Source organism: Protobothrops mucrosquamatus, unplaced genomic scaffold, assembly GCF_001527695.2.
Source record: "Protobothrops mucrosquamatus isolate PMUCROS unplaced genomic scaffold, P.Mucros_1.0 scaffold1290, whole genome shotgun sequence".
Classification (NCBI taxonomy): domain Eukaryota; kingdom Metazoa; phylum Chordata; class Lepidosauria; order Squamata; family Viperidae; genus Protobothrops; species Protobothrops mucrosquamatus.
Window position 1 is genome coordinate 160,824 of NW_015387493.1, and position 23,780 is coordinate 184,603.

The 23,780-nt window shown below is 39.5% G+C and overlaps 1 protein-coding gene across 1 annotated transcript in view; it reads left to right on the forward strand.

Moving 5' to 3' along the window:
• Positions 1 to 23,233, forward strand: part of SRGAP3 (SLIT-ROBO Rho GTPase activating protein 3) — a 95,227-nt gene extending 71,994 nt beyond the window's left edge. Inside the window, exons 15-21 of the mRNA XM_015821262.1 lie at positions 584 to 689; positions 933 to 1,160; positions 5,374 to 5,453; positions 8,675 to 8,855; positions 12,062 to 12,211; positions 13,948 to 14,275; positions 21,684 to 23,233. Coding sequence (XP_015676748.1) covers positions 584 to 689; positions 933 to 1,160; positions 5,374 to 5,453; positions 8,675 to 8,855; positions 12,062 to 12,211; positions 13,948 to 14,275; positions 21,684 to 22,100 — 1,490 coding nt within the window. The 3' untranslated portion in view covers positions 22,101 to 23,233. The remainder of the gene's footprint in view (positions 1 to 583; positions 690 to 932; positions 1,161 to 5,373; positions 5,454 to 8,674; positions 8,856 to 12,061; positions 12,212 to 13,947; positions 14,276 to 21,683) is intronic.
• Positions 23,234 to 23,780: the final 547 nt, after the last annotated feature.

Below are 23,780 nucleotides of genomic sequence, written 5' to 3' on the forward strand. Positions count from 1 at the left end.
GTAGTGAGCAATAGAAGAAGTAGCACTATCCTCACCCTTTGCCCAGTCAGTTTGTTTGCTTTGAAGATGAATTGCTGGACTTGTATCCAAACATCTTTTGTTCAGCGTATGCTTGGTTCGAATGTTAATTTTGTCACCTAATAATGTAGTGAATGTACACAACATCTCTTCTCAGTTCTGCACTTGGATTACTGTATCTTTATTTGACAGTTTTTGAAATATTTTCTACTTGTTCGAGAAAGGGCAACTTGATGTGCAAAGAGAAGTAAGTGCTTGTCCCACAGAATAGCAGATCGTTTTGTGATGTTGACTCCCAAGTTATTTGTCTTTGTAAGAAACCCAGTCAACAGACTTTCCTTGACTTGTTCTGTTATCATTTTTGTTACTGTCAACTGCTTCATGTCCAGGGTACACTAGACAATGGTAGCTGGCTGGCTCAGGAATTCTGGGAGTTGAAGTCCACGAGTCATAAAAGAGCCAAGGTTGCCTACTCCTGCACTAGACAAATGTACAAATAAATAAATGTACAAATGAATAAATGAGAGGTCGAATCTGAACACACGTTTCATTTTTATGTTTACAGAAATTGAAAACCCTGCTGAAAGAGTGCACCAGATCCAGCAAATCATTATCACTTTGCCACGAGCTGTCATCGTTGTAATGAGATACCTCTTTGCTTTCCTTAACCAGTGAGCATTTTCTTTAACTATTTACTTCGAATGGATCTGTAATAGCCTTCCCTGGTCAATACTCTTCCCTTTCAGTGTTCTCTTTTTCCTCAGACCTAGCACTGGGCAAAAGGGAGGGGTGTCACTTGACCATCATTATTTGTAATAGTTGTCTTTTGCCCAGCTGGAGGAAATGCCTGTAGAGCACTGTATGTGTAATACTTGAAGCTTGGTGTTGTAGCTGTGGGTTACTTGTATTTGCAGCTTGTCGCAATACAGTGATGAAAACATGATGGATCCCTACAATCTAGCCATCTGCTTCGGACCAACTTTGATGCATATTCCAGATGGGCAGGATCCAGTGTCTTGCCAGGCTCATGTCAATGAGGTCATCAAAACCATCATAATCAATCATGAGGCCATCTTCCCTACCCTCAGGGAACTGGAAGGACCTGTTTATGAAAAATGCATGACTGGTGGGGAAGAGTACTGGTAAGAAACTTAGGAATGAAATATGTGCATTTAGCATCTTAAGAAGATTAGGAATTTCTTCTTTTTTAAGTATAGGATGCTTATTTCAGGTGTTTTTAATTTAAATAGTAAGATGATATAGGGTTATTTCTTTGCCCAGACTGGAATGGATTGTTGTATATGTATGAAGTATAAGGAATAATTATTTTTGTTTCTAAATCTCTTGGTTGCACAAGAAGATTTCAAATAATGTTGGGCTACTGGAGTGTAGGAATTCAGTGGAGGTTATAGCCTAATTCATTTTTAGGTCCTTTAAAAACATAAATAGAAATTGCTTAGAACTAGTTTAACTCAATCCAACATTCTTCTTTCCATAAGGGAAACCCAAATTCTTCCTTAATAGCCCATAATCATGGCAAGAGTTGTATCTATAACTCCCTATTGCCCTCATTCTCAATCAATCAATATTAGTTTATGTTCTCCAAATGTGGAGTTCTCTCTTATTTTTTTTGAAGAAAGCTATCTTGTCACCTTTTCTGTTTCAATGATTTGCTTTTTAGTACTTGTAGTGTTGATTCCAGCAAGAAGAAATACAGTGATCCAAATATATAAATTCATGTATAACACCATCAAGAGCTGTAATCTTTAGCACACATTCTGCTCATTTGAGGCATATTTTGATGCACACATTCTGCACATTTGAGGCATATTTTGATGCATTGTTAAGACACAAGTAACAAGACCTTTTAGGCTAGAAACCACATTTTCTCCTTGTGTCCACATTCTGGTGAGGCTTAGGACCAGATGGGTTGCTGTGGGCAATATGTCAGCCATGTGTTTCCTAACTCTAGTTTAGACAGATTAAACATAATCCTCCTTTCATTTTATATCTATTAACCATCTTTTCCATCAACTTTACATTATTTTGAACAAAAATTAGTATTTAAAGATAGTTTCCTGGCTATATGATACGTTGTCCTTAGGTGAGATCAGGTCTTTTTTTAGTCTGTTGATTACAGCTGCCACAACTCTTACTGGTTGCAGTTCATGGGACCTGAAGTCCAAAATGTGTAGAAGGCACCAGGTTGCCAAGGGATGGGTTAGATTTTAATTATTGGGTACAATCATGAAGTCATTGCTTGCATTAGAACAAACAGTGAAGGTTCTTAAAAGCATTTATTTTGTTTATTTTACAGTTCACTCTTGTTTAGCAGTTCATTGTCTTGATGGGCTTAGCAATTACACTAAACTGATAATTACTCCCAAAGCTAACAATTAGATCCTATACACGTCTACTCAGAAATAAGCCCAGTTGAGTTCAGTGGGACTTGCTCCCAGGTAAGTATATACGAATGAAACAGTGTTAGGGAGAAAAAAAACCTGAAAAAGAACTGAAATATTTTAAACTGTAATGAAGCTAAGACCAACACCCCTAGCCTAAATGCCCATTTTTTCCACGAATATTCCTTATTTTGGGTGGCACGGTAACTCAGCGGTTAAGACACTGGGCTTGTCAGCTGGAAAGCCAGCAGCCCAGGTTCGAGACATGAGCTCCATGCGATGGTGTGAGCTCCTGTCCTTGTCCCAGCTCCTGTCAAATTAGCAGTTTGAAAGTACACAAATGCAAGTAGATAAATAGGTACCACTTTGGTGAGAAGGTAACAGCACTCTGTGACACCATGCTGGCCACATGACTGTGGAAATGTCTTCTCATTGAAACAGAGATGCGCTTTGCCCCCTATAGTTGGCAAAGACTAGTGGAGTAAAAATCCACAGGGACTCCTTTACCTTTTATTACTTATTTTACCTCTCTACATAGCTCTGTATAACTATATAGGAATCTCAGAAACTCAATAAAATATCTGGAAAGGAGGAAATGGTAAACCACTTTCATATTCTAGTATAGGCTTTTATGGCTCATGTCAATCAAGCAATGATGAGCTTTTTGGTTGAATGACTGTATTCTAGTTTTCTGGTATCCTAATTAATCAGGACACCAGAAAACTAAATCATGGCCATTCATTCTGAAATATCCTCATGACTTCCAAGTTGTTGATAGTAAAACTGTGTAAATGTGTCCATGAAAGTATAAGGAATTGATCATGACTTGAAGGAAACTTTACATGTAGTCATAGCTGCCAATTGTTTCAGATTCAATAGGTTTCCAGCACTTTTTCATGTAATCTTCTACAAGATCTTTGCCCCACTACCTGGGGCAACTTATAATTGCTTTGCTCCAGAAGGCGACTTCTACCCTGGACTTCTCCCTTCTGGTTTCTATAGCAACAAAGGAGAACTTAAAATGGCTGCTCTTGAGAAGAAGGGCAGTCCTAAGTGGTGACAGAAGCCACTTAGAATGGTAGTAAAACTTTGTGTGAAAAAGCACAAAGCAGCCTTTTCTTAAAACAATTGTTAGCAGGAATGGGAACAAATAACAGCAGGAGCAGATGGTGATGATAGCAATGACAGTTTGTCTCATGCTGTCTAGCTCCTACTTTCCAGGCACCAGTGCATTCTTAATGGGCTTTTGTGACAGACTAAAATCTAAGGAACAGATCAATGAAAGTCTGTTTCCATTAGATCTGTTATATAAAATGGGACAAGTCTACAAAGACTGTGTTTCCTATTATGTCAGCTTAAAATTTCTTCTCAAACACAAAACAGATGTTCCCCTCCTGCTAAGGTGGGCATGCGGCTAGCAGGCAATAGCTATGTCAGTTTCTTGGCATGAACCCATTAATCGATAATCAATCTTCTGCTACATAATTAGTACTTCAGTTCTGGATAATGGGAGAATGTAGGATTATGCCTTCAATCCTAATTTTCATTCCTTGAACAAATATATTAGAGAGATTGCCATGAGACAAAAATATGTAAACAAAGAATAAACAAGTTTCACCAAAATTATTTTAGACTTTCATTTGAATTAGTTCTGATACCTTTAAAGAACCCTTTTTAATAACTGCACAAAATACAGGACAATAGAAACCAGGGTCTAGGGCAACTCGCAATGGCCAACTCGCCATTTCACCATGGCTAACCCACCATGTCCATCTTGCCACAGTCATCTTGCCGCGGGACAACTTGCCATGGACCATTCCATGTGGGATAACTCAACGAGATAAATGCTACCCGCCACTCTTTCTTGACATTATTTCCATTTTTGTCAGTGGAAACAGTGGCAGATAATATTAATTGTGTTGAGTTATCCCACATGGAATTGTCCCATGGCAAGATAGCCATGGTGGGTTGACCATGGTGAGTTGGCTACTACGAGATGGCTGTGGTGAGATAGCCGTGATGAGTTGTCCCATTTCATAGGAACCAGGCCCAGTTCTACTGCAAGATGAGGGAAGCTCTTTAATTCACTTGGAGCAGAACAAGTAAACAGATGCCTGTCCTTTACTATCCACAACTGTTTAATGAAGAGCTCTTACCAATCACTTTGAACTGGAGTATGTTGCAACAGCCCTTTTCTTCATGATCAAAACTCTCATCGTATAGATGCTGCCGTCAGGTGCCACTACTGTCAGACATCACTCAACTCTCATGCATGTGCTTATTTCTGAGAAAGAACTGTATATTTTTTCAACAAGGCATTCGGCTTACCACAGTTGGGGAAAAAATTGAAAACATTTCCCCCCTCCCCCATGGCAGTTAAGTCATGACAGCATAAACAGTGGCTTAAGGCTGTCTGGCATTTTCAGAATTCACCCAACTATGCCAATGTTTGTGTCATTTTCTTAAGTGAAGCATAATGGGCAAGATGGCATCATATTTGGCTACTGGTAGTGCCACCCATCATTGTTGCGGTGTTGTTACAAAGAAAACTGCTCAAGTGGGGCTCCTCTTACTATGTGGAGAAAGAATGATAGGAGGAGCTGTAAACAGCAGGATATTTATTCAACAATGCAGATGCAATGGAAGCAGAAATGTAGTAGGAGATTTGTTGAAGGTAAAATAGTATTGCAAACTAATCCTAGTAGGATTCATATTTATCTAAGATATTCTTTTGAATATTTTTTAAATGAAAACATTCTCATGGGTATGCAGACCAGCATTGCAGATTTTTTTTAATAAAGTCTGAGATGTTCCAATTTTGCAATTCTGAAATTGTTCAGCGCAAATTGTAGTTTCCTGCATTTACTTGTTAATAAGGCGTTCACATCTCTTTCCCCTTTTATCCCCATTTTAAAAACCTCAGTGCATTTATTTATTCCACTTTTGATTCCAGTGACAGCCCACACAGTGAACCGGGCACTATTGATGAAGGAGAACATGACAATGGCACAGAGCCACACACCAGTGATGAAGGTGAGTGTAGAAACAAGCCATGGACAATTGTGTCTACAAAAAGCTACCAACGTTTACATGGTGAAATGCTAATGTGCATTTAATAACTAACCTAATTTCCCTAGATTAACATAGGGCTGTTTGCAGGGGAGGATGTATCTCTATGTTTGAGACTGCCAGTAGGTACTAATAAAATGCCTTGAAATATGTGTAATTGAAGTAGGCCCATGGGAGTTTTTCACTGCTGTCACAATTACATTCCAAGGCAATATGGAAGTTATTCTGACAGCCTGCTTAATAAGTTAAAATTCTGTTTTTCTATTTGACATGAAAGTGACGCCTCCAGTTTGACTGTTATTTTATGTAGTTCCAGTTTTATGGTAAGAAAAGGAAATGGAAAAATGTTCTTTGAAAAAAGTCTTGAGTATCAAGGATATCTACAACTTATATTTCCAGTTTTTAATATGTTTCCCAGGAAAAAAAGGATGAAAAACAATCTTTAAATGTATGGAAAGATATAACTGACAGCATTTTGAAACTGTGTGTCAATTGATAACTATAAGAATTCTCAGTCAAACATACTCTAACTGTACAGTCTAATCCTTTGTTTCCTGGATTTATTTGAACTATTATATAAAGGTATTGAGGGTTATTATCATAAGAGTTATGTCCATAATACTAATATGACATTCCCCACTCTTATGGTCTTGGGGACTTTAGCAGACTTGGCAAACTTGAAGATAGCACAGGACTTTATGGCCACCATGACAGCCATGAACATATTGTTGGGATGAGACGCCTGTACATTAGATTCATGTCCCTCACAATTAGTTATGGTTTACAGAGAGGGGGGGCATATGAGTGGGTCCACGTGGTAATAAATGCCTCTTTGAGAGAGGAGTTGGCTCTCATGAGGCATCTTTGGATTCAAGTGATCAGGACAATCTGTTTTAGAGTCTCCAACCTTCTTTTTTTAGGAAAGGATGTTGAGAAGGTAATTGGTTTCCAGTTTTAAGGGTCCTGGAAAATGCAGATTTTCCAAACCTTTTCACTCAAATATCAGACTGAGTTATATCATTGAGTTGGCTTTGGCTGCACTTGTCAGTGATCTGTAGTAACTTTGAAATAGGTTTGATGAATCTATCCTGGCTCTTCTTGATCTCTCAGTGGCCTTCAAACCCATTGATCAGTTGAGATGGTTGGAATAGAGAGCGCCATTTTGTGGTGGTTCTGCTTTCTCCAAGGCTGGTTCCAGCTAGGGCTGGAGCAATAAAGCCCTTAGATCCTTGCTCTGTGGAGTGCCTCAGGTTCTACCTTCTCTTTTCTCCTTTTTAATATCTACATAAAGCTGCTGCGTTAGGTCATCTCCCCTCACATCATTGAACAGAATGGGAAATAATATACCGGTATCAATTAAACATTTTGGCACATCTTTCCCTGCCTCACAAAAATTATTTTAAGTTGAAAAATTTATATAAGATTAAATGACCAAAACCTGAGGAATACAGTTCTATTCCCTCATTTCATATAATGTTTATTTGTGTCCATTTACTTTTGTATGCTAACTTTCAGAACACAATTTTTCTGTATCTGCACACTTAATATAGCTATTTGATTACATCCCCCCCACACACGTTGATTTGGACATTGTTGTTAAGTAATATGCCTAGAAGCAAATCTTGTCTTATTTTATAATTTAGGGAACCTTGTTACAGAGCCCTGTGTTTTACTTAAACTTAGCATGCCTCTGTTTCATTTGTTTTTATGGCTTTTAGTTCCAATAATTCTTTCTCTTTAGTGATGCAAATATCCAAATCCAGTACTTTACCAGTACAAGTTATGGGAAAATTGACATAATTGTTTGTTGGAACTAAGGGCATAAGAGGAGAAAAGGATAAGTCAGCTAATTGAAGATGAATGTTTGAAAGGAGCAGGGTAATGTCCACCTTCATTTTTCAGTGTTGGTGATGACAAACAGCCTTTCTTGACTGAAAAAGTTGAAGCAAGCAAGCTTCCACTTAGGCAATTTTATGCCTGAATGGTTATGTTAATAGTTTTGATTGGAGTTTCTGGATGATTAACCATAACACAAGCATGGAGAGGAAGAGCTGTTTTATTTTAAGAATTTATATAACCCCTCTGAGTCTAATTCCACATATCTGGTTCAGTGTACTGGTGAGGACTTAGATATTTTATCTAGATTGTGTGGCTATTTTGGGAAGCCATCTTGAGACTATATATTACTACTAAATGTTGCTTCATTTGAAGCACACAAAGGCATGTGGTATAAGATAACCTTTCCCAGATGCTGCTCTTCATACATTCAGGGTTACAATCCCCATTATGTCTAGCTGATGTTAAAGAGCATTTTAACAGAAAATGTAGAGACAAAACTAACCTAGATTGAGGGCTGTTTCTCAATATTACTGTACTAAGATGGTAACTTATGAAATCTGTTTCTGAATTGCTTTCTGCCTTTAAGTAGACAAGAACATTGAAATTGTTCTACTGGATCTGATTAAGGTTCATATTATTCAGCATTCTGGTTTGAATGGCAGACAGCCAGGAGTTTATTAAAAAGTTAATAACACATAGTACGCAAAACTGTTTATTGCTAGCATTGGATATCCTGTGTAAGTTTCTTCTGGCTATGGAGATATATTTTGGAGGCTAGGTCTAATGGCATCAATAGAGGTAAACTCATAAACCTGGGTATTTTTCATGTTTAAGTTACTTTTGGCTGGAAATAGACTATAGCTTTTAAAAAGAGATAGTCTGAAAGAGAATACATACGCTTCTCCCATTTTTGGCTCCGATAAACAGGTTTTGTTAGAATTTCACCAGAAGTAATGATTGATTTGATTAATTATGTGCTGCCAAGTTGGGGTCGACTCACAATTTTGTCTCTTGAGGGATTTAAGCTAACTTCATACTTCCTGGCATCTCTGAGATTCCCCCCTCCCATTTATCAAAATATAGGGAATCTTGTCCCAGCTGTCAGCTATTACCCTTTCCTTCTTTCACACTTGCACTTAAGTTACTATATGGTACCTTAATATTAAGATGACAATTTTCTGTTTCCTAGGGAAAGTAGCAAAATTATCCTTCACAGAAATATCTTTAGATAAGAAACGTTCATACTATTCCAGGAATACCTTACTGCATTAAACAAACTGTAGTGAGTTTTAATCAATTTTCTGTAATTGGATCTTTCTTCTACTGCTGTTCACCCAACTTTATAGAAGTGGAACAGATTGAAGCTATTGCCAAGTTTGACTATACTGGGCGATCCCCACGTGAGTTATCCTTCAAAAAAGGAGCTTCCCTTCTCTTGTACCATCGGGCATCAGAAGACTGGTGGGAAGGTCGCCATAATGGCGTAGATGGCCTCATACCACATCAATATATTGTGGTACAAGACATGTAAGTAAAAGTTTTACTGTACAACAGTTTGTATTTGTATTCAGTAATATCTATACAGTGGTGGCGAACCTATGGCACTCAGAGCCCTCTCTGTGGGCACACATGCCATGCCCCGGAGATGGCAACTATCCCTCTTCAACCAGCCGCCCGCTAACTCGCCGAGGTCCCACATGGCCGGATGCATCCCAGCATCCATGCGCTCGCTGGCCTCTATGTGCAGGGGCCGATGGTGTCAGGCAGCAGCCGCCCCAGCCCCTGCCTCACCTTGCCCTGTGACAATGGCACCCCCGCCCTGCCTCACTTCACCCCTCAGGACGAGCCTCTTGCCCACCGCCCCACCTGCCAGAGACCCCCTGGATCTCCCCCATCCCTGCCTGGCCCCCACAGGCGTCCCTCCCCACGAGCAACATCGAGGCGATCACGTCCACCTTGGTCACACCCACCCAATCTGCCATGATCACCACAGCCACGCCCACCCAATGGGCCAGGCCCATCTGGCACCCGGCAATAAATAAGTGGTTTTGGGGTTGCAGTTTGGGCACTCGGTCTCTAAAAGGTTCGCCATCACTGGACTATACGAAGTACCATTGTTGCTCTTCTAAGGAAAATGGGAAATTGATATATCATTTATAACTTTTGCTTGAGTTGAGCTATTGCTGTGATTTTATATGTTGATTTTCTTCTTTCCTTATCTTTCTCCCCAACATTTACATGTTCGTTTGCTATAAGCTGCATTTCAGGCAAAGAACTATCTCACTTCTTGAACTACTAGACAATCTGGGACCCATTAGGTCATCCTTACTTAAACATAGAAGCAGAGTGACCATGGGTGGGCAAAAAAAGCAGTGGGAATAGGATGTCTATCGAGATTCTCAGTCATCCAGATCATGGTTATCTCAAAGCTGCTTTTTCAAGAAGCAACTGGACTTTCTTGTTTTTCTTGAAGGCGTTTCGCTTCTCATCCAAAAAGCTTCTTCAGCTCTGAAGCTTCTTGCATGAAGTGAAACGTCTTCAAAGAAAAATGAGAAAGTCCAGTTGCTTCTTGAAAATGCACCTTTGAGACAGTGGGAATGGGAGTCAGTTCTTGTGAGCTTCCCCATTGACATTGTTTGTGGGAAGATGGCAGGGAGCTCGTAAATCACTCCTTCTCTCTCCTTGACTGACCTGCAGAACTGCTTATCAGTTTGCTGGGGGGAAGAACAAAGAGAGCTGTGGACCACAAGGAAAATTGTCCCCCTCCCCATCCCATATATCCCAAGGATTTGTTCCCTCCAAGGAGGAAGAGGACTCACCTGTTGACCACAAGTCACCTAGCTAGCCTTATCTTGCCATCAGATATTTGACTTGCTTCCTTGTCCCACCCACACTTTTAAGATATTTCAAATTTTGGCTTCAGTTCCAAAGCAACCAATTCAATAGAGTGCAGATGCTAGATAGAGATGGCAAAGAGAGTGGGGATTTGGCTGCCCATCTCCCCTTATGCCATACAACCTAGGGGTTTCTGGGAAGTGTAGTCAGAAGGCATGGTATGCTGAAGCAGCCACAACTTTCCTAAATTTCATTCCAACATAAGTCTGTAAATTAGCCCATTGAGTTACCTTGGTTCAATAATTGTTGCCCTATGCCTTGCAGTTTCACCCAGTTGAAGGTTTCAATCAAACAGACCTGAGAAATATAGTAGTATATAGATATGCAAATATAAAAGATAAGAACTAGCAGCAGAAGCAACAAAGTTGTAGACTACATTGTGTTTTGTTAAAAGAGGATTTAAAAAGGTTGATGTTATGTACAGCGAGCTTTATCTGAAAATAACAAAAATGGTGGGACAAATATACCTGCAAGTTATAAAAGTAATTACTATCAGCATCAGTACAAATCAACCTACTCAGAAAATAGAATAAAAAAGTCTAGTGAAAACAATTATCCTACAGGATACTTTCACATCTGTTTTGTAACTACAATACTTTTTTAAAAAAATTAGAATTATTTTTTAGATGCTTTCCATTTAAATGCCATCTAGTATGAATAGCTAGTACCCTTCCTTGTAGTAACAAGGCCTGCTTCATCTTAAAGACAGTTATTTTCCTATACCTTTGTCTTTAAAAATGACATTGCAGGTAAAATTAGAGAATTTGTTCAATCTGATAGCTGTATGGTGCTTTCTTTCAGAGGCATTCCAAAGGCAAATGGATGTAGCTAATTTTCATGAATTTATTCATTGTGTATAACTGCGCTTCTCAACAAATAAGACTGGGCAGCACTACAGATTAATAAATTAATATTTTTCATTTATTTTTAATGTTTTAATGTGTATTTTTTTACTGTTGTAACTGCCTCTAGTAATAAAGGAAAATACTGCTGTTTCTGCTTTTTCTAACAGACAGAAGGAGGAAAAGGGGACTAATTGGAGTGAGTAGAGCCAAGGCTTGAGGAAATGTATTTGTTTGTATGACAACTGGTTCCATTGCTGACAGCTAACCCTCTTGACATTTGAAACAGGGTTTGTCAGTGTGATGCAGCCAGTTGAGTTTTTTTTTTAAAAGAAAAAGCATCATTCACTGAAATATGAAAAATATAGGTGTAATGACAGCAGTGGAAGCCTTTTCTTTGAAAGAGCTAAGGAAGATTTTCCTTAAAAATGCTCCAATCCTATAAGACACAGTATGTAAACATTGTTGGCATCCAGCCAGAAGAAAAGAGGAGACTTATGGATGAGGTGAAAAAGAAAGTATGTTTATACTGTGCACAGGGATTTATGTAACGTTTTCAGAGATGAGCGGACAACAGGGTAGAAACCCAAACTTTTCTGATATCACTGATATACCTCCAAATAATCAACTAGAATCATAGGATTGCCCATTGATTAATTGTTCTCACTGTCAGGAAATTTCTTCTTACTTACAGATTGGATCACTCTTTTAATGAGTTCCACCCATTCCACTTTATGTCCTGCTTTCTTGGAGAATAAGTTGATCCCCTCTTATCTGTGACAGCCTTTCAAGTACTGGAAGACAGTTATCCTGTTACCCCTAATCCTTCCCTTTGTTAGGCTAGACTTGCCTAGTTCTCTTAACTGTTTATTGTACAGGTTAACCACAGTACATCCATCGGTATTTTACCAACCTGCTGGCACAAATTAATAAGTTTTTCCCTCCTTAGGTATGAAGCATTAAGCTCAGCCTAACAGAGGTTTCTGTTGTTCACAGGGATGATGCCTTTTCCGACAGCCTTAGTCAGAAGGCAGATAGTGAAGCAAGCAGTGGACCTCTGCTGGATGATAAAGCCTCATCAAAGAATGACATTCAGTCTCCAACAGATCATATTCCAGACTATGGATTTGGAGGAGTAATGGGACGGTAAAAAAAATTATTCTCATTTGGATACAATTATCTCTCTTCCCCATTCTTTTCTGGCTACAGGCAAGACAATCTGAATGCATAGATTGTAGAAAAGTTGTGAGATGACTTGCACAGTTAATGTCAAGTCTAACCTGGAAGAAGCATGTACCGGTATATTGATTTATTTCACTATGTCCACTATAAATCAATAGACTTTAGGTTGCTTATTATAGTGTCAGCAGTGCAAATAATTTTTTTTAAACAATCACAATAAAATTATTAAAACTATTAGCATCTGCAAAAACATTAAATTCCAAAGATGTAGTGAAGAATTATAGTAGCCATTGTTTTGTAAAGGCAAGAGGTTGAGCCACAGGGTTGAAGCCATTCTATAACACTATAGCAGCCATTGAAAAGACTTGCTTCTTCTTCGCTCTCATATTGTAACTTCTTCAGGGGCAGGGATGTGAGGCATGTCATCCTGATTTGATCATGGAGAGTCAAAAAAAAATTAAAATGGATTCTTCTAAGAACAGACTGTATGTCCCAAAAGTAGCCTGTACCAGTCCCTGCAGGCATTTGTAGACCATAACCAGAACTTTGAACTAAACCTGGAAAAAAAAACAGGCAACCAATGCAGTGCCCACAGTAATGGTGTAATTCTGTTAAAACAGCTCCCGCCTCTTGCAGTCATTAGCTAACCTATTGTATACTAGCAGAAATTTCAAATTATCTTCAGAAGGAACCACTCTTGGAGCTTATTGCAGGAATGCAGCCTGGAAGTAACAAGGGCAAGACTTATATGGCCAGGGATCGCTGTTCCACAAAATAGTAGCACTAGCACACCAGACAGAGTTTGAGTGAAGACATCCCTGATCATGGACTCTATCTGATTAACAAGCAGAAGCCATGCAGACAGAATTTCCAGATTACAGACTTGTTCTTTCAGAAGAAGTGTTGAGTTCCTCTGTAGCTAACCTGCAGCTGATAATGAACCAGACGATTTCTGGTCAAACAGTAACTTTTGTTTTCTTGAAAATCAGTCTAAGCTTCTTTGATCCCATCTGTTCCTTAACAGCCTAGATCAGTGGTTCTCAACCTTTTTAATGCCGCGACCCCCAACCGGTCGTAAGTCGAGGACTAAACCGGTCGTAAGTCGAGGACTAAACCGGTCGTAAGTCAAGGACTAAACCGGTCGTAAGTCGAGGACTACCCAACCGGTCATAAGTCGAGGACTTTCCCTGCCTGGGAGCGCCACGCGTGCGTGGTTCCGCCCCCTGCGCCGGCCGAGGCGTAGCTGGCAAGCGGCAGAGACGGAGCAGGCCCAGCTCAAGGGAGGTAAGGCACCCGCCGGAAAAGGGAAAAAAAATGGCGGACAGCCTTGCTTGGTGACCCCCGTGAAATGGTCGATCGACCCCAAATGGGGTCGCGACCCATAGGTTGAGAACCGCTGGCCTAGATAGTAAGTAAAAATAAATAAAAAATCAGCATAGGTCAGGATAAGAAACATGCATTACCTGTTTACTGATGACTCATTACCTTGAAATAATAGAAGATATCCCAGCAGTTTCAAATATCCAGATGTTAAAGAAGGTAAGGGAGAGCTCCACATAGGAAGAATCAGAGATTTGATTCTTCAGCTTGACATTTCAAGGCAGTCGCTACAACCCCCTCTTTGAAACAGCTATGAACTTTTAGCTGAATATGGAAATTTGGGGCAATGGTTTCACAAGCATGTTGGTCTTATTTTCCAGGGTGAGGTTAAGATCTGATGGAGCAGCAATCCCTCGCCGTCGAAGTGGGGGTGACACACATAGCCCCCCAAGAGGTTTTGGTCCAGGAATAGATACTCCTCCTCGAGCAGCCGCTTGTCCTAGCAGTCCTCACCTGCTGCCGTTGAACAGAGGTAGGATCGAAAGTCCAGAAAAACGTAGGATGGCAACGTTTGGAAGTGCTGGCAGTATCAATTATCCAGACAGAAAGACATTGAGTGATGGCCATCAACTGAGGTCTACTTGTAGCTCAACTCGGCATAGTAGTCTTGGCGATCAGAAAGCACTAGAAGCTGAAGCACTGGCAGAGGTAAGAAGAGAGTTCTGTAGAAACTGCATGTTGTAAAAATTTTAGACACATCAGATACTTTGGAATGCATTTCAAAAAATTAAATCCATAATGGCTTGGTTTAAGGGTTATTAGTTTCTGAACTCAAAGGACGTACATCAAGAATTTTCCAACATCAATCCGTTTATTACTTATGACAGGGGTCCCCAACCTCTGGGCTGCGGCCTACTACTGGGCTTGGGGGCGTTTGGAACTGGGTCTTGGAAGGTATGGGCAAGTGGCAGACAAGTGCATGGATCCCTACTTGTGTGAGCAGCGGGCAAGTGTGTGTGTGCTCCTGGCTAATATTTGGTTGGACTGATTTGATCCTGATTTGGATCAGAGAATGCCAGTTCTATAGGTTAGACCAGGGTGTCAAACTCTCCGTGTCACGTGACGTATTGTGATATATCATGATTTTTCCCCCTTGCTGGAGCTGGGGTGGGCACAGTTTCCATGCAATGCATCTGGCCTATGGGCCAGCAGTGTGGTGTTGTTTTTGTTTTTGTTTTAAAAAACCCTCTCTGAAGAAAGTACAATATCTCCATGAAGTCACCTGGAACTGGGCTAAACACAGGATATTCTCTCTATCACATATGTGAAAAAGAATCAAGCAACAGGCTGTGCAGATCTATCATGGTCAAAAGGTTTTCTAACTCAAAACATTTTTTTTTATATATCAGAAGATTGCTGATTTACATTAAGGAGGATAAATGGCAGAGAGAAATAATCTTTGCTGAGGGTTTTTAAAAATCCGAAATAGCAAGTAAGCCTTTTAGTAGAATTAAGTAGAATTTATGGACTAAACATAAAATAAATGGCCGTATATGTGCAGGTTCAGCTGAGTGTCTCTTTTCTTTTAGCTGCATGGGTTGCTCAAAGGTTAGTTGATTTTCAGGCTGACATCTTTCAACTTTTTCTGTGTGGGTTGTTGATTGAGTGATTAGGCTCTCACTTCCTAGCTTTTTTGCTTAGTATCAGTGCTTTTTTTTTGTAAAAAAAAAAAAGGTGCTGGAACTCACACACATCATACAACCCACCTTGCCTACCCTACAAGGTTCCATCCAAAAAAGGTGCCGGAACTCCGTTCTGGGCGTTCTATGACAAAAAAAGCCCTGCTTAGTACTATGACATTTTCCACTGCAGAAAACCTAATGAATAGTGCTGTTACATTTTTTAAATAAAGCCACTGGTGATTTGTAGATCACTGGATTTAGTCTTAGTACTGCCATTTTCTTTTTATAGGAAAAAGGGAGCTTTTTCCCCATTTAATTTACACAGCAGTAAGCATTTCATGCATACAACTTTCCAAAGCTCTAAAAATAGTTTAAACAAAAATTGATAATTGTTTGTGTAGGCTTCTTCTTCTAAAGTTAGCAGGGAAGCAAGCTGAGAAGCAATTACCAACCAAGCGTTTCAAAATTCTGCAACAGGTAGTAGAACTCCAGAGAAAGGGATGATTCTTCTAACTCAGTGTTTCTCAACCTTGACAATTTTAAGGCATGTGGACTTCAACTCCCAGAATTCCACAGCTAGCAATGCTGGCTGTGGAATTCTGGGAGTTGAAGTCCACATGCCTTAAAATTGTCAAGGTTGAGAAACACTGTTAACTTCTTATCTTTATCATAAAACGTGACATAAAGAGCCTCTTATTAATTAGCAGGAAAAAGTACTAAAAATATACATGGAAAGGAAGTACTATAATGTCAAAGAAAAGGAGTAGAGTAACAAATGGTTAGTAAAGAATTGTGAACAGTAGAGAAAAACAAAAATATAATTGAAAAGAAATGTGAAAAGAGAACTTCCATATAAATTTCTGTATAAATGCATAATAATTCCTGGAGAACAGTTCAGGCTTCAGATCATCCTGATGAATCCCACCCTGGCATTTTTTGATTCACAATTTTTCAGAGCCCAAAAGGTTTAGGAAGATTGGAATTAGACTATCTTAGTTAAATTGGCATTTTTAATAGTTTCTCAGTGATATTAAATGTTGGAGCGCAACCTGATATTCTAAATCTCATATAGCATTTCACTGAACTCAACTATTCTAGGGTGCAGAATCATGCATAGTCTTGAAAATAAATTCTGATAAGATTGGCAGCATTTCATTCTCAGCAAGCATACATAGGGATGGATTCATAAAACTATTCTAAAAGGTCAGTCCTCTCAATGACCTTTCCCAAAATTATATAAAATGTATCTGAGTATTTTGTTCAAATGAATATTACAGAAATAAGAATAGTGATTCATTGTGACATACACAAAGTTAAACACCACTTATATTTGTGTGTTATGATTTAGTAAAGACTATTCAGGAAATGGATGTTTGAGCTAGGTGTAAATGTCAACCTAGTGTGCAACAGCTGTTAAACAAAAAAAAAAAAGCACAGGGCAAAGATACCAGTTCCATGGCAGGAACAGTTCTAGAGGGGGTTAAAAATAAAACTGCCAATCTGTAATGTCATTATAGAAATGTATGATACATTGCATTTGGAGTTCCATTTTGGCCCCAGGAAGTAGTAGTAGTAGTAGTAGTAGTAGTAGTAGTAGTAGTAGTAGTAGTAATAATAGTAGTAGTAGTAGTAGTAGTAGTAAAGTTGGAAGGGACCTTGAAGGTCATCTAGTCCAACCCCCTGCTCAAGCAGGAAACCCTATACCATTTCGGACAAATGACTGTCCAGTCTCTTCTTAAAAACTTCCAGTGTTGGAGCATTCACAGCTTCTGGAGGCAGGTTCTTCCACTGATTAATTGTTCTAACTGTCAGGAAATTTTTCCTTAGTTCTAGGTTGCTTCTCTCTTTTGTTAGTTTCCATCCATTGCTTCTTGTCCTGCTTTCAGGTGCTTTGGAGATTAGATTGACTCCCTCTTCTTTATGGCAGCCCCTGAGATATTGGAACACTGCTATCATGTCCCCCCTCATCCTTCTCTTCATTAAACTAGACATACCCAATTCCAGCAGCCGTTCCTTACATGCTTTAGCTTCCAGTCCCCTAATCATCTTTGTTGCTCTTCTCTGTACTCTTTCTAGAGTCTCAACATCTTTTTTACATCGCGGTGACCAAAACTGGATGCAGTATTCCAAGTGTGGCCTTACCAGGGCATTGTAAAGTGGTATTAACACTTCACGTGATCTTGATTCTATCCCTCTGTTAATGCAGCCTAGCACTGTGCTACCCGCTCTCACAGTTACTACTATTGAGCAAGGTGCCACCTATGCTGTACTTGTGCATTTGGTTTTTCTTGCCTAAATGTAGAACCTTGCTTTTTTCACCACTGAATTTCATTTTGTTAGATAGTGCCCAGTGTTCAAGTCTGTCCAGATCTTTCTGTATATTAAGCCTGTCTTCTGGAGTGTTGGCTATTCCTGCCAGCTTGGTGTCGTCTTGCAAATTTGATGAGCTCCCCATCTATCCCCTCATCCAAATCATTGGTAAAGATATTGAAGAGCACTGGGCACAGAACAGAGCCCTGGGCACCCCACTACACACTTCCCTCCATGTAGATGCAGCTCCATTGAGGACCACGCTGAGAACGGCAGGTGAGCCAGCTATGAATCCATCTGGTGGTGATGCTGTCTAACCCGCATTTTTCTATCTTATCAAGTAGTAGGTTGTGATCTACTTTATCAAATGCCTTACTGAAGTCCAAGTAAATTATATCCACAGCATTCCTCTGGTCCACTAATTTTGTCACTTGGTCAAAGACTGCAATAAGGTTTGTCTGGCATGATCTGTTTTTGACAAACCCATGTTGGCTTTTAGTAATGACTTTGTTTGCCTCTAGGTGTTTGCTGATTCGTTGTTTGATTATCTTTTCCAGAATCTTCCCAGGTATTGAGGTCAGGCTGATATACAGAGATACACTTCCTCCCTGACTGCCTGCTCCTAATGTGATCTTTTGGGTCTTCCAATGGCGCATTCTTTTCTGCTATAATTGAATCTTATCTTGCAGCTTGTCATTGAATGCTTCTTTTTCCTTCCATCTTCTTCAATGAGCTACGTAGGTCTTTGCATAATGTATCCAAAGTATGATAATGTGAGCCTGGTCATTTTTGCCTCAAGAGGAATTGTTCAATCCATTTGTTTGTTTCTTTGGCTGTCCATAATATCCTTAGGAGTCTTTTTCAACACTAAGGTTCAAAAGCATCAATATTCTCCTTATCCTGCTTCTTCAAAGTCCACTTTTCACTTCCCTAGAATGTCAGAGGGAATACTACGGCTTGCACTATCCCGGTTTTCATAGATATAAATCCATCATGGCATCTTAATATCTTCCCCGAGCTCTTCACTGTTTCTCTACCAAATGCTAGTCTATGCCATATTTTTTGACTGCTTGTTCTTTTATTATTGATCGTAAAAGGTAGAAGCAATCTATCACTTCAGCATTTTAATTATAAAGTCTAGCCAGAATGATTAGTAGGGTTAAAAAAATGTATCGTACAAGCAAAAGTCTCTTTAGAATAAATTGAAGATAGATAAGAGGAGTCAGGGTGTACAAAATGAAATGCGGGGTGGGACAAATCACAATGTTAGAATTTAGGGATCATGCACTGAAATGAAATACGAGAAGAATGAGGACAGACGAAAGAATCACGTAACAACAAGCTATGGCCATCACTATATCTATGCACAGTGGAGTTTTCCTTAATAAACAGCGTTAGTCACAGTTCACGTCTGAATTTTTTAAGTGGTGCTATAAGTTGGTTTTATCTGTTGAAAGTGATGCAATCCATTATTCATAAGTTGCTGTCAAAGTTTATCTGTCAAAGCTAATCCTGATTTTATATATATAGTGCATGTGTGTGTGCATATATGTATATATGTGTTTATACGCATACACACACGCAAAATCTTATACGCATACACACACGCAAAATCTTTCTTTAAATACACATACATATGTATCTATCTATCCAATTTGTGGTCTACTAAATGGGACAGAAGGGGTGTGCTAAGGATATTGCAGGCATGACAAAGTAATATTTTCCTAGTTGCCAGCAGAACATCCATTGATTCATTTGCATGAAATTCTGATATTCTCGGGAATGGATCAATCTGTGCATTTCATTCATTTCTAGAATAGAATGTAGATTGTAGTATTCCCATTTTGATCTGGCCCCGAAGTTGACAAATCAGCCTATCAGGAACAGACCATGCTATTCTCCCTATTTCTACAGTAATATTTGGTTTTGTTGTGCCTGCAAGTCAATTTTGACTCCTGGGGACTGCCTGGATTAGTCCCTGCAGTTTTCTTCCCAAGCTTTTTTAGAAGTGGTTTGCCATTGCCATGTCCTAAATACCCATTAGTATGGTATTCTGAAAGATCTTTTTCCTCGGTAGCATCATCTGGCAGTATATTGTCAGTGATTTTATATTTTCTATCCATGTGGTTTTTCTTGGTTAAAAATACAGGAGTGGTTTCCCATTATCTTCTGTGCAGTGGGAATTGACGCCTTTGCCATTGTCACTGAAGTGATCATCTGCCTCTGATGTCTTCCTATATTGCAGCTGCCCAATCGAGGTGCCTGCTAGCTTTAGCTGGGCAGCTGGGATGACCTTCGCACCACGGGTGATTCCCTTGCTGGGAATATATACTCTTGGCATGCACTCTCTGCATTCTTCACTCATCCCTCCCAGGAACAGCTGCCCCCCCCTCCCAGGATGAAGCAGCACAGCAGGAACCAGGAGGGGGAAATCACTCATAAATGAAAGTAATTAGAAGCCAGTGCAGTTGATTTAAAATTGGTATACCATGGCTCATAAAATGCACACAAGAAAGCAATCTGGCTCCAATAATTTGTACCAGCTGTGGTTTTTGGACACTCTACAAGGGCAGCCCTTATTATTGTTCAAGGGTAGCAACCAATTACTGTGCCTTGTAGCCATTGAAATAGGACATGATTAATGCATAGATTGCTGTAGCCATATCCATATGCTTCAGAAAGTGGTGTAGCTGGGTACCCTGGCAAAGATTTATCATGTTTTTATTTTGTTCGTTTATTTATGTCTTCCTCACTCTAATTTCTTTTGTCCGTGTTTCACTCCCCTGTCCTCTTCCCCTCTTAGTGGCGGTTAATTAGGCTCCAATGGCAAGGAACACCTCTCCCCAATTATTACCTGGTACTTCTACTGGGAGATGCATATTGCAGGTCTTGTCTGCTAAGACGTTCCATCTGACAGGACCCAGGAGACAAGCCTATTCTGCTCTGGTATCTGCCTCTGGAACATTCCCCCCCCCCCCAAGATGAGGTCAGCCCAAAGGTTGTGGCCTTCTGAAAAGCCCTCAAAATGGGGGTTTCCCGGTAGCAGATAGCCCAGATGCTGCTATGGCATCTTATTAACCCTCTCACAACCTTGTTTTTAATTACGTTAATTATTTGTTTTAATTCATTTTTATACTCTGCTTTCATTGTTGGTTTTATTGTATGCCACCCAGAGAGTTATCTTGTGTGACATGGGTGGCTATATAAATTTGGATAAAATAATAAATAAATGAATGAATGAATGAATAAATAAATAAATAAATAAAAGAGAAAGCTTCATGTAAGATGTAAACACACAGCAAGCTAAACACCTTCCATCCAAAGAGGATACACGAGGAGATAATAAATATTAATTAGGTAAGAAAGGTGGCAGTACCATCTCAGCCTTAAACAGAATGTCTAACCTGTTATTCTGCCATACCAAAATTGAAAGAAGTGGAATTGCATAGTGGAAATTAAGTTATAGTTTAAAGAGCTCGCATCCATTTGTATATTGCATGTACTTGTTTATCGGTTCTACGGTTTTCTTTTTTTTAATGTTTTTAATTAGGTTATATCTAAAATGTCATATTTTTTATTTAGAAATTTTGAGAGTTATCTACAGAATGGGAGCCAAAAATATCTTCTCACATTCTCAGTGTGTCTCAGTGTAGGGAACTCTTTCCAGCCTTTGTCCTTCAGGTCTCTTGGGCTTCGGCTCCTACAATTCCCAGCTAGAGAACCAGCCTGGAGGAAGGTTGCACTAGACCAGGGGTCCCCAACCCCCGGTCCATGGACCAGTACCAGTTCGCAGCATGCCAACAACTGGTCTGCACAAACAAGCAAAGCCCCATCCGTGGGATGCGGGTAGCACACAAAACCATGCACCTTCCGGTCCGCGGAAAAACCTCTCTCCATGGAACCGGGCCCTGGTACCCAAAAGGTTGGGGACCTTTGCATTACACTATTGTATGAGTGTGAAATTTATATGCTATAGTTTACTGTCATCAGTTCCCACGCAAATTCTTTCTTGAGTCATTGTTCCACTTGTGGTTATCTGTATCAAACCTTCTGCCTAAAGTAAATAAGAAAGGAAACTAGATCCTCCTCTAGTTCACATTCTGTTTGTATTTCTGTGTTTACAGGACATTGAAAAGACCATGAGCACAGCCCTGAATGAGCTGCGTGAGCTCGAAAGGCAAAATACTGTGAAACAAGCCCCTGATGTTGTCCTGGACACTCTTGAACCAATGAAGAACCCACAAATTGGTTCGGTCAGTTCTGAACCTGCCAGTCCCCTCCATACCATCATGATCAGAGACCCTGATGCAGCTATGAGGCGGAGCAGCAGCTCAACCACTGAAATGATGACGACATTTAAACCTGCTCTCTCAGCCCGGCTTGCAGGAGCTCAGCTGAGACCCCCACCAATGCGTCCCATCAGACCTGTTGTCCAACATCGATCAAGTAGCAGTAGCAGCTCAGGAATGGGGAGTCCTGCGGTGACACCCACAGAGAAGCTCTTTCCTAACAGTTCTTCAGATAAATCTGGCACAATGTAGCTATCACTCTCACAAAGGAGAATTCTTTGGGAAAATGATGGATCATTCTGATCTTCATTTCTTTTGAAAAGGAAGCAGTATGATTGTACAAATGATGTCATTAGAAGAAAAGACATGGAAAACGTGACTCTTGTAAAAAAAAGACGATACTTGAGATTATAGAAGTGGTTTAAGGATTTACACATATAACAACATTGCTGAAAATATTTGGTACTACCCATTGTCATCTTATGTATTACCACTGGAATATTCAAGTCGGTCTAGAAATATATATGAAACTTTATGTAGCCCAGTAACAATTTAATAGACTTACCTCACCTTTAGATATCTGCTAGAGTGTGTTTTTGCCTGTGTGTGTGAATTACACAGCAACTATACATCAAGCAATAGACTATTGATCAGTTCGTGAACTGAATTTTCGTATCAGTGCAATTTGGCTTTAGAGTTACAAATGAAAAGAAACACTAGTTATCTTGGAAATACTGAATTTGTTTGGTGATGATCAGTTCGGTTCTCATAGATGGGTGGATTTCTGTCTTCAAATTCATCTCTTAAGAACTGCTTCATTGGAATATGGAAATGTCATTTTCTGGTTGAAGAAGTACTCCAGATAAGGATGCAAACAGTAAAAAGTGGTACAATTTCCCCTTATACAAAAGGGAAATCTAGGATGTTTTGTATGTACTTCATGTTGTAGCACAGTATTATATATGTACAAAAGAAACTCAACTCCCACTGTTTTCAGAACAGAAGAGGACTTTGAAGTAACCTATGGTTGATAACAATAAATAAATAGGCTACCTTATATAGTGGTTGAAATATTTTATTCTCTCATCTCCCTTTTGCTAATGATTCCTCTGGAGAAAAAAAATCTGTTTTAATCTGGATTAAAACAGGCAAGGAGGGTTTTAATAAAGTTTTATTTCTTAAAGTTCCTTAGCAGTATATAAGGGGATTCCTGGGCCATATCCCCTTGCATGAAGAGCATGATCCATATTTGATTGAGCTGGGAATATATCTGAACTGATAACATTTTGCACTTTCTCTACTGTACTATGTAACAATATACAGTGATTTGGGGCTTACAGAAATAAAATTTGTCTCTATACTTTAAAATAGGCAAAAAAGAAAGCAAAACAAAACAACCAAGAATTCTAGCAATTTGCATGCTTGCCTTTTTTCCCCCCCTTTCACTGAATTCAAGAGTCTACTTCATGGGTGTCAAACTCGCCGTGTCACGTGACGTGTTGTGACATATCACAACATTTTTTGCATTGCTGGAGCTGGGGTAGGTGCGGCATCTGTATGATGCAACTGGCCCGTGAGCCGGCAATTTGACACCCCTGCTCTACTTGCTGCTTTTTTAAAATCAGCATTTATGATCAGATATTTCTAATACCAGCCCTTCAACTCGGATAGTTTTGTTTACTTTCAATCAGTACAGTTATATTTTTAACACTGATAAATCTTACTGAAACTGCACACTCTGTTAAATCTGCATGTTCCACTGCTTGATATCTCTTGAATTTATTTTGCAACGGCCATATCTTGAAACAAAAATAAATATTTTCCATTTCTCATCAGAGGTCAATTTTAGTGACTTCTGAGTAATTGGTGACCTTGAATTTGCCTTGCTGCACTTTAACTCATGGTACGCTTTCAGACAAAATTTAATTTATA